This window comes from Marmota flaviventris, chromosome 9, assembly GCF_047511675.1.
Source record: "Marmota flaviventris isolate mMarFla1 chromosome 9, mMarFla1.hap1, whole genome shotgun sequence".
NCBI classification, from domain to species: Eukaryota; Metazoa; Chordata; class Mammalia; order Rodentia; family Sciuridae; genus Marmota; species Marmota flaviventris.
Genome location: NC_092506.1, coordinates 66,337,156 through 66,352,131, shown reverse-complemented (window position 1 = coordinate 66,352,131; position 14,976 = coordinate 66,337,156). Strand labels below are relative to the sequence as shown.

General features: G+C 37.4%; 1 protein-coding gene across 5 annotated transcripts in view; it reads left to right on the top strand.

Annotated features, from left to right (window-relative positions):
• Nars2 (asparaginyl-tRNA synthetase 2, mitochondrial) overlaps positions 1-14,976 on the top strand; it is a 146,962-nt gene that overhangs the window by 130,110 nt on the left and 1,876 nt on the right. For 3 of the 5 annotated variants that reach the window (XM_071616537.1, XM_027942882.2, XM_071616536.1), the window contains 2 exons: positions 11,510-11,607; positions 13,831-13,857. The exons of 1 other annotated variant lie outside the window; for it this stretch is intronic. In XM_071616537.1, coding sequence (XP_071472638.1) covers positions 11,510-11,607; positions 13,831-13,857 — 125 coding nt within the window. The remainder of the gene's footprint in view (positions 1-11,509; positions 11,608-13,830; positions 13,858-14,976) is intronic. One more of the 5 variants, XM_071616534.1, reaches the window with a different exon arrangement.

The following is a 14,976-nucleotide window of genomic DNA, read 5'->3' as shown; positions in this document are numbered from 1 at the left end:
GAGAATTCTGTTCCTTTGAAGCCATTAATTCTTTGCAGTTTTGCACATTATAAAATGTTTGCCTCTTGCAGGCCACAGAAGTAATACAATTGACTCTCCATTCTGCCTGCCCAAGTCCATCTTCAGTCATTGCTACCTACAGCCCATCTTCATCTTCTCACTGTGGCATCTGGAAGGCTCTTTCCTCATTGTACCCAGTTGTTTTCAGAGGGAAAATAATGTCTGTATCAGAAGGTAGAGAAAAGTTCATAGAGTCTGAGACCACAAATGTGTTTCCTTTGGTTTATTTAACATTCTTTTTCTTTTGATAATTGAATGTAATGTTACTCCATCATGAGTAGTAGCCTGTGGGAAACTGAATAAGGAGGCATCCAGTTGTGTTTTCTTTTTTTTTTCTTTTTTTTATTAGGGTTATTTTTGTGTTAGACTTAGGGCTAGGGTTTGGCTAAGGCCAAAGTAAGAACTAGGGTTACAATTAGGGTTAGGGTTTCTGCTAGGTCTAGTGTTAGCATTAGTTTTAGGGTTAGGGTGATATTTAGAGCTAGGCTTTGTGTTTGGATATGAGTCAGAGTGAGGGTTAGTTTTAGGCATAGGACTCAAATTAAAGTTCGGGTTATGGCTAGTTAGGGGTTATGGTTTGGTTTAGGTTGAGGTTTAGGGTTAGAGCAATGGCTCGGTTTTGTTTTAGGGCTAAGGCTTGGATTAGGGCAAGTTTTAGGATTAGCAGTAGTGTTAGAGCTATTTGTAGAATGAGATTTAGGCTTAAGATTAGGGTTAGATTCAGAGTTATGATTAGATCTAGGGTTAGGGCTATAACTAATGTTAGGGCCCAGGTTAAGGCTATTGTGTGGGTTATGGTAATGAATAGGGTTATAAATAGAAATAGGGCTAGGGTGTGAGTTAGAGTTAGTCTTAGGGTTAAGTTTAGGGTTCAAATAGGGCTAGGATTAGCACTTGATTAGTGTAAGCATTAGGCTTATGGTTAGGGGTATGGTTAGGGTTAGTTTTAGGGGAAGGGATTGAGTTATATAGCTAGGTTCATTGCTAGGGAGAAGGTTATATTTAGGTGTAGGGCTAGGGTTCGTGTTCGGGTTAGGATTAAATCTAGGTTTAGGGCTAGGATGAGGGTTAGGGTTTGTGTTAGGGTTTGGGCTAGGATTAGGGCTAGAGATAATGACAGGTCTAGGGTTATGGTTAGGGATAGTGTTAGGGATAGGTTTATGGCTAGGTCTAGTGTAAGTGTTAAGTTTAGTGTAGGGGTCAGGTATAGAGCTAGGTTATTACTAGGGTCAGAGTATAGGTTAGGACTTGGGTTAAGGTTTAAGGTTAGGGCTCAAATTAGCACTAGGGTTATGGTTAGGGTTAGAGTAATGGATAGAGTTAGGTTTACAGTTCAGGGTAGGTTTAGAGTAATGTATAGTGTTAGTGCTAGGGATAGGGTTAGGGTTAGGCCTTGGGTTAGCATTTGTTTTAGGCTTATGTTTAGAGTAATGATTTGGTTTAGTGCTAGTGTTAGGGCTTATGTTAAGGTTAGGTTTAGGGCTATGAATTGGTTTACTCCTAGGGTTAGTATTAGGGTTCGGTTTAGGGTAAATGCTAGGGATTGAGCTAGGGTTAGGCCTAGGGTGAAGGTTAGGTTTAGAATCAGGGCTACGGTTAGCGGTTAGGGTCAGGGTTAGGGTTAGGGTTAGGCTAGTGTTAGAATTAGGATTAGGGTTATGTTTAAGGTAATGGATAAAGTTAGAGGTAGGATTTGGGCTATGGTTACACTTAGGATTTTGGGTAGGTTTGGGTTAAGGTTAGAGCTAGGTTTATATTTAGAATAAGGGTTGGAATTTGAGATAGGTTTAGGGTTAGTGCTAGGGTTAGTGTTAAGATAATGCTTAGGTCTAGAGTTAGGGCTTGTATTATGGCAGGATTTTGTGTGAGATTTATGGCTAGTGTTAGGGCTATTGGTAATGTAAGAGCTAGGGTTATGGTTATGGCTAGTTTTTTGGGTTAGTATTATAGATATGTCTAGTGTTAGGTTTAAGTTTTGGGTTAGCATAAGGTTTAGAGATGGGGTTTGTGTTAGGGTAAGCATCATTGTTCGGGTTGGAATTGGGTTTTTGGTTAAGGCCAGAATTAGAACTAGGGTTAGGTCTAGGGCTATGGTTAGCCTTTGCATTAGTTTAATGGTTATTTTAGGGCTAGGGCCAGGTTTTTCTTTAGGACTAGGGCTAGAGTTTTGGCTATATTTAGGATTAAGTTTAGGTCTAGTTCTAGTGTTATGGTTAGTTTTAGGTATAGGTTTATTGGTAGTGCTAGTGTTAGGGTTTGGTTTAGTGTTAAAGTAAGGCTTTGACCTAGGGTTTGTATTAGGGTCAGAATAATGGTAAGGTTTAGGCTTAGGCTTCAGGTTAGGGTTATAGATAGAATGAGGGCTAGGGTTAGGACTATAAATAATAGAGTTAGAGTTTGGGGTAAGCTAAGGATTAGGGTTAGAACTAGGGTAGCATTAGGGTGAGAGTTTGGCTTAGGGTAAGGAATATATTTAGACATAGGTTTTGGGTTAGTGTTAGGGTTAGGGTTAGGATTAGGGTTAAAGCTAAGGTGGAGGCTCAGATTAGTACTAGGTTTTGTGTTAGGTCTGTGGCTAATGTAAGAACTAGCTTTACGGTTAGGGATTGTTTTAGGATTAGGGTTAGGTCTATTGTTTGGGTTAGGTTTAGTGTTAGGGTGATGTTTGGAGGTTGGGTTAGTTTTAGAGTCAGAGTGAGGTCAGTAATACTTGTACGGATAGGGTTAGGCTTAGGTGTAGCATTAGAATTTGGTTTAGGTTAAGGGTTGGGATCAGGTCTATTTCTCAGTTTTGTTTTTGCACTATGGATAGTGTAAGGGGTAGTTTTTAAATTACAATTAGGGTTAGGTCTAGTGTTAGGCCTAGGGTTATTGGTTAGGGATAGTTTGGGGGTAAGATTTATGGCTAGGTCAAGTTTCAGAGTTAGGTTTAGGGTGAGGTTCAAGTTGAGAGCTAGGGGTATTGTAATAGTCAGACTCAGGTTTTGGGTTTGGGTTATGTTGAGGTTTAGGGTTATGGCTCAAATCATCATTAGCCAGTTGTGTTTTCATCAATATTTGTAAGTGTGCTCAGGTTGGTGGAAAGAGAAGTAGCAATGGAAAGGACATGACACTTTTTCTTGCCTTTGACTTAGCATAAAAGAGGTTATGTATCAAAAAGGTCTTGTTTCTATCTAGCCTATTTGTTGTTATTGTTGTTTTAATTCAAGATCTGAGTTTTATTTTTGGTACATTGATTGGATTCAAAGAGTCAGAGTCAGAAGGGAGTATCATAAATAGAAACCAGGGTTTGTTCAGATTGAATACTAACAGAAACTATTTCTAGACAGCATGTCACTGCAGCTGTGTGACTTAAGCAGAATCAAAACTCACACCCAAGGAGGAGGATGTGCCAAGAAGCATCCCGGGCCTGAAAGATGTAGCCAAAGTGAAATAGGTTTTGTTTAAGATAGGGGAAATTAGGGGAACGTTTTACTACCTGGGGAGAGTGAAAGGATAGCAGAGCCAATGTCCTTCCATTTATTTCAAGTCTCCCAAGGAGCATAGAAAAACATTAGAGTTTTTTAGTTACAAAAGTGCTCAGATTTGGTCATCTTTAAATTAAGAAGGCATTTCACTATGCAGCTGGTGAATTCTCTGATGACAGAGCTTGCTCTGGTTCCTGTTCCTTATAGCTTATTATTCCCAGTAACTACCAGACCCGCAGCTATACTATTCATATTTTCTGATTCTACCTTCTGTTCCCTTTGAATCCTATATTTTTCTTTCTTTTTTGGTACTGGGGGTTGAACCCAGGGGTGCTTTACCACTGAAGGAATCCTGTATTTTTTCATAAAGTATGGATGGCCTTTAATTCAAAAAAACATTTAAAAATTCAAGGTCGTGGCTCATTTGGGGGTGTGATGTAATAAAGTTCCAGAAACCTCATTAAAGACTAACATAGGAAGATTGAGTTACTTTGCTTTTAAACAGGAATGTAGACATATGCTTATATATGTATATTTCCTAAAGGAAGTTTCGGACACTTGCAGCTTCATGCTCCAGAGGAAAGATGGCGCTATGACTGGCTTAAGACTTGCCCTAAGAGTGGTATACAACAACCGACTGGGCAGAAAAGGAATGCTAACAGTAGTCCAGTTTTAGAGTCACCTTTGCAGGTGGCTGATTCTCTAAGCACACTGAAATTGCCTAGAAGAATCATTAGTAGTCAATCAGTATTTTTTGATAGTGGCTATAATCTGTATGATTATTCATCATACTTTATCTGTACATTTCTAGTGGCACTTAATAGCATAACTATGAATCATGTTTCTGGTTAGTTATGATAAAATCTAATGTCTACTGCAACACTTTTATTCATCCATGAACCTTTCCTACTTTACCTCATCAGAATTAATTCCTCCCATCTGCACTGCGTGGTCAGTATCAGCCTCACTTAAACCTCAGAACTGCCAGCCCATAAAGGCAAATTGTAATCCCCAGCAAGTAGCCAAGCCAGCTTGCTTATTGCCAACCATTTTGCATTCATCCAGCCTCCCAAACACTTGGCAAACCACATCCAAGTTTTTCTCATCACTTCTCCAATTTGTATGACTCCCTCCACATTTTGCATTTTGTGTATACTTATATCTTGTGTTGTATTGTATCTGTATGTGCCTTTTATCTCTGCTCGAGCCCTTGGAGAAACAGGTAGTGTCTGAAATAATTAGCCCAATAGATATCAGGAGGAGATACAGGCAGAAGAATCCTACTTGGAATCTCAGTCCTAACTGAAAGATATGGAAATTTGAGGGGATCATTCTAATAATCTTTAGAGAAAGAAGTATTTTTTATATCATACCAGAAGAAAATGAATCTCTGTATATACAAACTGTGTTTTTATTTGTAGTTGAGAAATATATAAAAGGTCTCAGAAAGTGGAGGCTTCTAGATAGATTGGAAGAGCAAAAAGTATTAGAATATGGTTGAGGGAAAGTAAACTTAAGTAAACGAGGAAAGAAGAATCATATATTAGAAGAAGAGAGGAGAACAAGGCCTTTGTGCATTTTTTGCCCCACAAGTAAATCTCTACTTGCTCAAAGAGAAATATTAGTGTTTGGTCATAGAACGTTTGAGGCACTATAAAGGAATGCCTTAATTAAAAGGTACAAATGTATGTATAAAGAGGAAGCAACTTCACTAAGTCATAGAAACATAGAATTTCCTCCACTTGAGTTAGGCATGGTGGTGCATGGCTATAATCCAGGTAATTTAGGAAGCTGAGGCAGGAGAACCACAAGTTCAAAGCCAGCCTAAGCAACTTAGTGAGACTGTCTCAAAATAAAAAACAAAAGGGGCTGGAGATGTGGCTCAGTGGTTAAGTGCCCCTGGATTCAATCCCTGATCCCCCCCAATTTTTTTTTTACCCACTTCAGAATTTTCAGACCATCTAGAAGAAGGACATAGATGACAAATGTGTTTCTCTTACATACCACAAAATTAGTGTCAAGTAAAGCTACAATAATGATATGGAACTTTTGTCTTCTAAAATTTTTATTCAACTTAAATATTCACTTTGATAAGTTACTTCAAACTGATAAGTATCTCCAAGACGATGTGAAAGAAAATAGATAAACTGACATTCTGGTCTTAATTCTAAGGGATAAAGAAGAATTTGCTGGGACAGTAGAAGTAAAAAGGGTCCAAGTAAATGAGGAAAGAGCAACATGGCAAACTCTTTTGCTGTACACAAATAGTTTCTACTTGTGCCTCAGAGATTATATTTCCGTGCCCTGTTGACATGAGCTTGCCCTGCTGCATGATGAGCCAAAGTGACAATTGTACATTACTTCTAGACGAATGCTTATAGCATATAGTCTTCCCTGCTCTTTTTTATGTCTGCCACAAGACTTCAGAAAGAGGCTATTTTGTCAGCTTCAGGCCAGGATGGAAAGGTTAAAAAAAAAAAAAGTTCATTGTTGTAAACTAGTGATTCTTTTTTTTTTTTTTTTTTTTTTTTAGAGAGAGAGAATGTTAATATTTATTTTTTAGTTTTTGGTGGACACGACATCTTTATTTGTATGTGGTGCTGAAGATCGAACCCAGGCCACACGCATGCCAGGCGAGCGCGCTACCGCTTGAGCCACATCCCCAGCCCCTAAAACTAGTGATTCTTAATCAGGAATTATTATGTCTTCCTCTTTCCAGCCTCAGAGGACATTTAGCAATGCCTGGAGACACTTTAGTTCTCATAACTAGAATAGGCAACTGGCATTTGTAAATAGAGACCAGTTATATTGTTAAGTATCCCATAGTGGCCCAGACACAGTGGCTCATACCTGCAATCCCAGCTACTCAGGAGGCCAAGGCAGGAGGATCACAAGTTTGAGGTCAGCTTGGGCAACTTTGACCTTGACTCAAAAAATAAAAGGGCTAGCTGGGTGCAGTGGTGCCCACCTGTAATTCCAGCAGCTCTGGAGATTGAGGCAGGAGGATCAGGAGTTCAAAGCCAGCCATAGCAAAAGAGACGGGCTAAGCAACTCAGTGAGACCCTGTCTCTAAATAAAATACAAAATAGGTCTGGGGATGTGGCTGAATGGTTAAGTGTCCCTGATTTCAATCCCTGGTACCCAAATAAATAATAAGGGCTGAGGATGTAGCTCAGTGGTAGGGTACCCCTGGGTTCAATCCCCAGTACTGGGGGTGGGGGATAGAATCTCACAGTGCATGATTCAGGTCTTCACTACAAAGGAGTGTATGGCCAAAAATGCTACTAATGCTGAGACTGAGAAACTCATGTAAGCTTTAGAGTGGTTTTTGTTATTTGTTTTGTTTTGTTTTTTAGTGGGGAGGGAGTTGTTTTGTTCTTTGGTTTGGGTTTTATTTTGTTTGTTTTGGAATAGGTAATTGAACCCAGGGGCACTTTACCACTGAGCTATATCCCCAGTCCTTTTTTATTTTTTGAGATGGGATCTGACTAAGTTGCTGAGGTTAGCCTGAAACTTGTGATCCTTCCAAGTCACTGGGATTATAGGCATGTGCCACTGCACCTGGCACTTTGGAGATTTTGTATGATGACAGTATAACCTAGCCTATGCTGATTAATACAGCAACTGTCACCTTAATTTTAAAATAGCCAAAGCAGAAATAGTTGGATATAACTAATTATGTAACCTAGTAATCAGGAAAGCATGATAGGAAGAAATTTTTTTTTAAATTATGTATAGGTCAGGCTGGGGTTGTAGCTCAGTGGTAGAGTACTTGCCTTGCATGCATTAGGCCCTGGGTTCGATCCTCAGCACCACATAAAAATAAACAAATAAAAATATTGTGTCTGTCTACAACTTAATTTGAAAAATTTTTAAAAATATTTATGAGTATCAATCATACCAGGGCATAAGATTTTGGTACTAACTCAAAAGGTTCAGAAGTTTCCAGTTCTACTCTAGTTGCAAATATTCCAGATAAATAAAAACCAGACAGAAAGCTATAAAACCAGTATAGTTACACAGTGAATTATCCCATAAACCCAAATGTTAAAAGAGGTTTATAATCAAAGAAAAATAGATGTCTTTTAAACTTCTTTAAAAATAGCATTTAAAAAACTAAGATCCAGAATAGCCTAACTTTCTGCCAGAAGTACTAAGATCCCAGAGGAGTTTTTGTTTGTCTTAGTTATATTCTCAGCAAGACCAAGCAAGAAAGGGTTCTCTTGTTTGATGCTGAAGGACTACATAGAGAAAGCAGAAAAAATGTCATTCATCACTTCATCAGTGGCCGTTGGCCTCTTATTTAGCTATATAGCCATTGGCCTTTTATTTATCCATGTCTCAAAGCAAAATATTAGGAAATAAAGATGCCAGTCTTTCTGTGTTCATAAAAACTCCCTTTGGCCTGGTGCAGTGGTACATGCCTATAATCCCAGCAGCTGCAGGAAGATCACCAGTTCAAAGCCAGCCTCAACAAAATCGAGGTGCTAACCAACTCAGTGAGACCCTGTCTCTAAATAAAATACAAAATTTGACTACGGATGTGGCTCAGTGGTCAAGTGCCCCTGAGTTCAATCCCTAGTACCAAAAAAAAAAAAAAAACCTTTGGACTTTCTCCTTTTTCTAAAAATTGGAGGGTCCTAGTAGAGACTAATCATATTAAGTGTGCAGCCCATGAGAATTGTATCACATTAGTCATGCTCTCTTGTCTACCTGTCCACAGTGTTGATTGGATTTAATTACATGTTTATCATGTCTCAGTCACCAAACCCAAATTTTTAACAACCTGGATGATCATGTAGATACCCAGGTTAATGGAATTATTGCCCAATATCAACAGGCAGTGCTGCGGCAGAGCAAGGACCTTTTTATACTCTTAGTCCTCAACACCTCATTGAGAGGCAAGAGATTTAGTAAGAGTAGGAACCATTGGTGAATCTTTGTTCTCTCTCCCTATAATTCAGCCTCACGATGAGAATCATACCTGATGTTTTCTCTTTAATGATAGTAATGAGGATGAGATATACATCATTGGGAGCATATTCTAGAATGATTCTTTATTAATCTCAAATGTCTGTAAAGTATCTCAGTCAACAGTTCTGAAATCAAAATGGGGTATGGTCTAATGGTAAAGTGTGACAAAGTTTAAAAAAAGAAATTACAGTATCTGTGACATTTAAAGAATGAAATATTTTATGGATTCCTAATCTCATTTGTTGCACTAAACCTTAGTGTTACACCTCAGATTCTTGGACTCTCAAAAGCCCCCAAAGACAAAAGCCCCCGAAGAATTGATAAGTCACAAAGTAATACACATACCAAACTAACATTCTAAAACATTAAATGTTTCTGGTAACTAAGGAAATACAAACTAAAATAGCAAGTTGTCATTTTTCTTTACCAAAAGTTTTTTGAGGAGCTGGGGTTGTGGATCAGAGATGGAGCACTTGCCTCACACATGTGAGGCACTGGGTTCAATCCTCAGCACACATAAGATAAATAAATAAAGTAAAGGTATTTGTCTGTCTACAACTAAAAAAATTTTAAAAAGAAAAAAAAAGTTTGTTTTGAAGCTGGGCACAATGGTGCACACCTGTAATCTACTCAGGAGGCTGAGGCAGAATGATTGCAAGTTCAAAGCTAGCTCAGCAATTTAGTGAGGCCCTAAGCAACTTAGCAAGACCCTGTTTCTAAATAAAATATTTAAAAGGGCTGGAGATATGGCACAGTAGTTAAGTACCCCTGGGTTTATTCCCTAGTACCAAAAAAAGAAGAAGGAAAGGAACTTTTTTTTAATATTTATTTTTTAATTGTAGTTGGGCACAATACCTTTATTTTACTTATTTATTTTTATGTGGTGCTGAGGATTGAACCCAGGGCCTTGCACATGCTAGGTGAGTACTCTACCGCTGAGCCAAATCCCAGCCCGAAATCCCACAATACTACAATCCCACTGTATCACAGGGGCAACACAATTAAATCATATTATGTACATATCAATCTTTTTTTGTATCCATGCCTAAAATTTATCTAATAGTCTCCTGTTGGTGTACACATTAATTTTTTATTATTATAAGTAATGCTGTAATAAACACGCTGTGCAGAAATCTTTTTATTCATCTCTGATTATTTTATTAAGACCAGTTCCTAGAATTGCTATTGCTGACTCAAAGCATATTACATTTTTAAGGCTTTTGATTATCTGTTGCCAAGTCGCTAACCAGAAAAGGTTATATCAAGTGCATGAGGGTACTGATTCATCCATTCTCTTATCTATATAATTTATATTGTTTTATCTTTGCTAAGACACTCCAAAATAGTATATCATTATTTTAATTTGTACTTCTTTGATTGATAATGAAAACTTACTATGACCTAATGAAATACTACAAATTAAAGAAATCTCTTAGCCAGGCATGGTGGCACATACCTATATTCCCAGTGACTTGGGAGGCGGAGGCAGGAAGATTGCAAGATTTATGGGCAACTTAATGAGATCCTGTCTTAAAATAAAGTGTAAGAAAAACAGGGCTGGATTCATGAGTGAAATACTCCTTGGTTTAATCGTTAGTACCACAAAATAAAAGAAATGTCTTCATTGTAGGGACTAGAGGTACATATATCTCAATGGTGGAGTGTGTGTACTTGGCCTTGATTTTAGTCCCCAGCACCAAAAAAAGAAAAAAAAAAAAAGAAGAAAAGTCTTTATTGACACACTATTTATGAGAAAACAAATATGTACACACACGTACATAGCAGTTTAAGTAAATTGTGATATTTCTAAACCATTAAACTATATACCTGTGTAACATTAAATATATTTTTCTCGACATAGAGAAAATATTCATTTTATAATATTGGCAAAGCAATTAGAATGGTGAGTTTTTAAATGTAATTTGGTCTCTAACTTACTCTTCTTAAATGTATAAAGAAAAAAATCCTGAAAGGAAGTAGCCAAAATGCAATTGCTTCTTCATAGTGATAACTGGGTTTTTTTAATATTTACTTCTTTTAGTTGCACACAATACCTTTTTTTTTATTTATTTATTTTTATGTGGTGCTGAGGATCAAACCCAGGGTCTCACATGCGCTAGGTGAGTGCTCTACCACTGAGCTACAACCCTAGCCCAAAGCTTTTTTTTTTTTTTAAATACTTGTAGATAGACAGCATGCCTTTATTTGGTGCTAAGGATTGAACCCAGTGCCTCCTCACACATATTAGGCAAGCGTTCTGCCACTGAGCTTCAGCCCCAGCCTAATACAATAGAACAGCTTTTTTTTTTGGTGGTGGTGGTGCTGGGGATTGAACCTAGGGCCTTGTGCATGCTAGGCAAGCACTGTACCTATTGAGCTATATCCCCAGCCTGATAACTGATTTTTTTTATAATTTGTAACTTTGAAGGTTTTTAATTTTTATAGTGAACAGCACATTTGTGAAGAAAATACACTCTTGACAGGAGGGGAGAAGAAAAACTGACCACCTGCAACTTGTGCAGCATTGTTTTGTTTTGTTTTGTGGTACAGGGGTTTCAACCAGGGGTACTTAACCACTGAGCCTGAGCCAAATCCCAGCCCTATTTTATTTTATTTTATTTTGGGAGAACTGGGGGTTGAACTCAGGGGCATTGACCTCTGAGTCACATCCCCAGACCTATTTTGTATTTTATTTAGAGACAGGGTCTCACGAAGTTGCTTAGCACCTCGCTTTTTGCTGAGCCTGGCTTTGAACTAGCGGTCCTCCTGTCTTTGCCTCCCAAGCCACAGGGATTACAGGCATGCATGCCTGGCTCTTCTATAGTATTATTCTAAAGATAATATTAAACATTTTATATTTATGACAGAAACAGATGTAAATAAGACACTGGTAAGCAGTAAAATAGCCAGTTATAAAGTTGTCTAAAAACACATTCCACTTGCTTGAGTAGCTGTTGCTGGAACCACCTGAAAATGTAATGCTGAGTATGACAATTTTTCCTGTTTAGGTAGCTGCTGTTGATCTTCTTGTTCCTGGAGTTGGAGAGCTCTTTGGAGGCAGCCTCAGGGAGGAACGGTATCACTTCTTAAAGCAACAGCTGGCCAGGTATTATTCTGACTTAAAAGAAGGACATGTCAGAAACTGGGATAGAGTTACCCAAAGATAGTTACAGAAAGTACCAGAAACACACATGGGACCTACAGACCTGGATCTCAGATTCTATTGCCTTAAGCAAGGTGTTTCTAACCTATCTGAGCTTCACTGTCTTAAAGACCAAACAAGCCCACAGCAGTGTTTGCCTGTACATAGGTGTGGAAAGTAGCCTTTTTAAAAATTAATGAAAGGAAGAGGGATGTTTCCCCCTCAAAGCTTGTCCTACATTTTTCTTTTCCCTTTTTATGTATTTTTAGTTATGAATGTCAGACTCCCACGGGAACATAAAGACAGATCAAACCAGGAAAAGGATAAAGATGGAAAAAGAAAATTACTGAAAATATCTGCAAAGCTAGCACTTGGAATAAGCAGATTTCCCTTCTCAGGTTGTCTCCTCTATATGGATCTTGATTTAGCTATTTGAATAACTTTATTTTAAACTGCTATTGGAGACCTGGGAAAGGGCTCCATAAACACATAGAAAATGTTTTGGAGATGGGAAGGAGGGAATCATATTTCTAATTGAACTACCACTCCTGTGTATGCATGGTCTGCCAACAAACCACAGTGACTTCCTAAACTAACCAAGGTTATAAACCTCTGTTTTCCATGATTTCTACTTTGCTCTGCTAACCTTTAAAAAAAAAAAAAAAAAAGACAAGAAAAGACTTTTCCATGTCTGTATGCTAAATCCTTCTTTCCAGATACTACTAGGTTTCTTTACAACCTGGGAAAGCCTTAATTGTTTGAAAATATCCTATTGAATTAGCCATTTGTACGACCTCTTTTCCAAATGGAGAAACGCTTTAAAAGTTGATGCTTTTCTAAGATCCCAACCTGTAAATCTCTTGGGTAGTGCAGTTCTCTGATTCCTATCTTCTGAACTGCTCTGCTATGTTAGGTTCCAACAGAAGTGGGGTAAATAGGTTCTGAGAAGACCCTTTATTACCTATGCCCTCCTTACTCCTACTAAAGCATTAGAAAGTCCTGGGAAAGTCGTAGAATTGAAGTGAAGGTCATATTTTTAGATGGAAAGTATTTGAATGTTCACTGAGTTTTTTTTTAATATTTATTTTTTAGTTGTAGTTGGACACAATACGTTTATTTTATTATTTATTTTTATGAGGTGCTGAGGATTGAACCCAGGGTCTTTGCCGTGCGAGGCGAGTGCTCTGCCGCTGAGCCACAACCCCAATCCCATGAGTTATTTTTTTAAAGCACAGTAAAACTCACGTGGCAAGAAACCTCATCTGTTGAAAGATTAATTGGTCTGTTTTTTTTGCTTGCTTCCTTCCTTCAGGAAACCTTTCCTCATAACATTAAATGTTTACCTAATATTTGATACTGTCCAAATTTACCTTTCCTAATGAAGTAGAGATATGTTTCCCTATATCAGGGATCTGTCTGTGGCTGCTGTTCTTATTTTCTATACTTTTGTATATTAAATTTTTCAGCATTCTCATGACTCAGATACCCTGTGGCTTTTTTAATGATCTAAGATCAACTTTAATGAGCACAAAGAACTTAAAATGTTATCCATTTTTCTCAAGTTAAACAAGAAACAAATTGAAACAATATTATGAAGGCAGCCTCAGAATTATTGTTATTGCTTTAATAATGAGAATGAAGGTTTTGTCCATGTGTCCTTTGTTCATTCAGGTCTGCTGGACACCTTAACTAGTTATAATAGTGTCATGTCATTTTGTTTTGTTTACAGTAAGCAGAATTGAACACAGGGGCTCTCTACCACTGAGTCACATCCCCAGCCCTTTTTATTTTTTATTCTGAGACAGGGTCTTGCTAAGTTGCCCATGTTGGCCTCGAACTTAAGATCCTCCTGTCTCAGTCTCTGGGATTACAGGCATGTGCCACCAGAATTGACCTAATTATGACCCGGAATAAGAAGCTCATTTCAGATGAATCTCTTCTTTGGGGTTCTATTTTCATTCTGTAGCACCTGTTGTTTGTACCACTTATTGAATAATACCTTGGGCTATTGGTTAACTTACTGTAAAGTTTCAGCTTCTTGACTCTTGTATAGAGAGCACGGGCTTTGTTGTTTACTTCTTTACAAAGAGCTCTTTATACACAACTCAGAATAAATATTTGACAATAATACATTTATGTATATTTACTCCCATTGCTTAAAACAATTCTGTTATTTTCCTTTTATAGATCAGGACTCACAGAAGCCTACCAATGGTAAGAATGAGACCCTTAATGATTCTTACTCTAGCCACTGAGCTGAGCATTACATAGAAGAGTTTTTATTTGTATTTCCATGACCCTGAACAGGAACTCAGAGTGTAGTCATTTCCTATTTTATGTGCCATGTGCAAATAAAATCTGTAACTAATCCCTCAAATTTTGTAGCATCTCTTCTATATCTGGTTACCCTAGAATCAATATAATAATAATCAGACATATATACATTGGCAAACTTTTTTCATAGAATTGAATTTTTTCATCTATTAATGCAAAGGCAAGAAAAATGTAATAAACTGAATCCCTCTGCTGAATGCAGTTTGCAGACATTCATGTCAGTGGTTAGATATCAATGTATGAGAAATTTAGAGACATCTGAAACTATTACTAGACTTCTAAGAGCCATCAGGTCCTAAAGGTATTCATGACAAAGTTTGGTATGCTTTTCATCTCATTTTTTTTTTCATAAATCAGAGTATACCCTGTCTCTGTGCCTTGTAAACTTAAAATGAATTCAGCTATCAAACATTTTAATTACTCAGACTGTGTTTCTTTCCTTTATTCCTTATAGTTCTTACCAATCTGGAGTTTATGCTAAATAACCTCTGGCATATTGTTCTTTCACCTGATTAAACTCATCTAGTTACAATTCATCTTTTATTTTAGAGATATAAGTTTTAATCTTAACTTCTTAAAATATCAATACATCCAGCCATTATTATTGATAGTGGAAAATAGATGATAGTCTTTATTCTTAAGGAGACAAATGGCTATCAGCTGTGCTGCTTAAGTTTTATTGTGGAATTGATTTACAGATCATTCAGGAAATAATAAACTTAGTTTAATTTATATTATATAGCTCAGTTTTCCCACCAATAATAATAATATTTGTAGTCTTTCTTTTCTTCTCTTCATAAAATAACTTTTTCCATACTGATATATTGAAATCTGCATTTCAGTCATGTTTGTACCATTTTTTAGCCATGCGGTTGTAAGTGGGAATAGAACATGCTAACGTATGGCTATCTGAGGCTGTCTAGCCTAGCAGAAAAATGATTTGGGGTGTCTTCGCTGGGCCTGAAGCAAAGAACTAGAAGTTTCTTTTTTTTTCTTTGG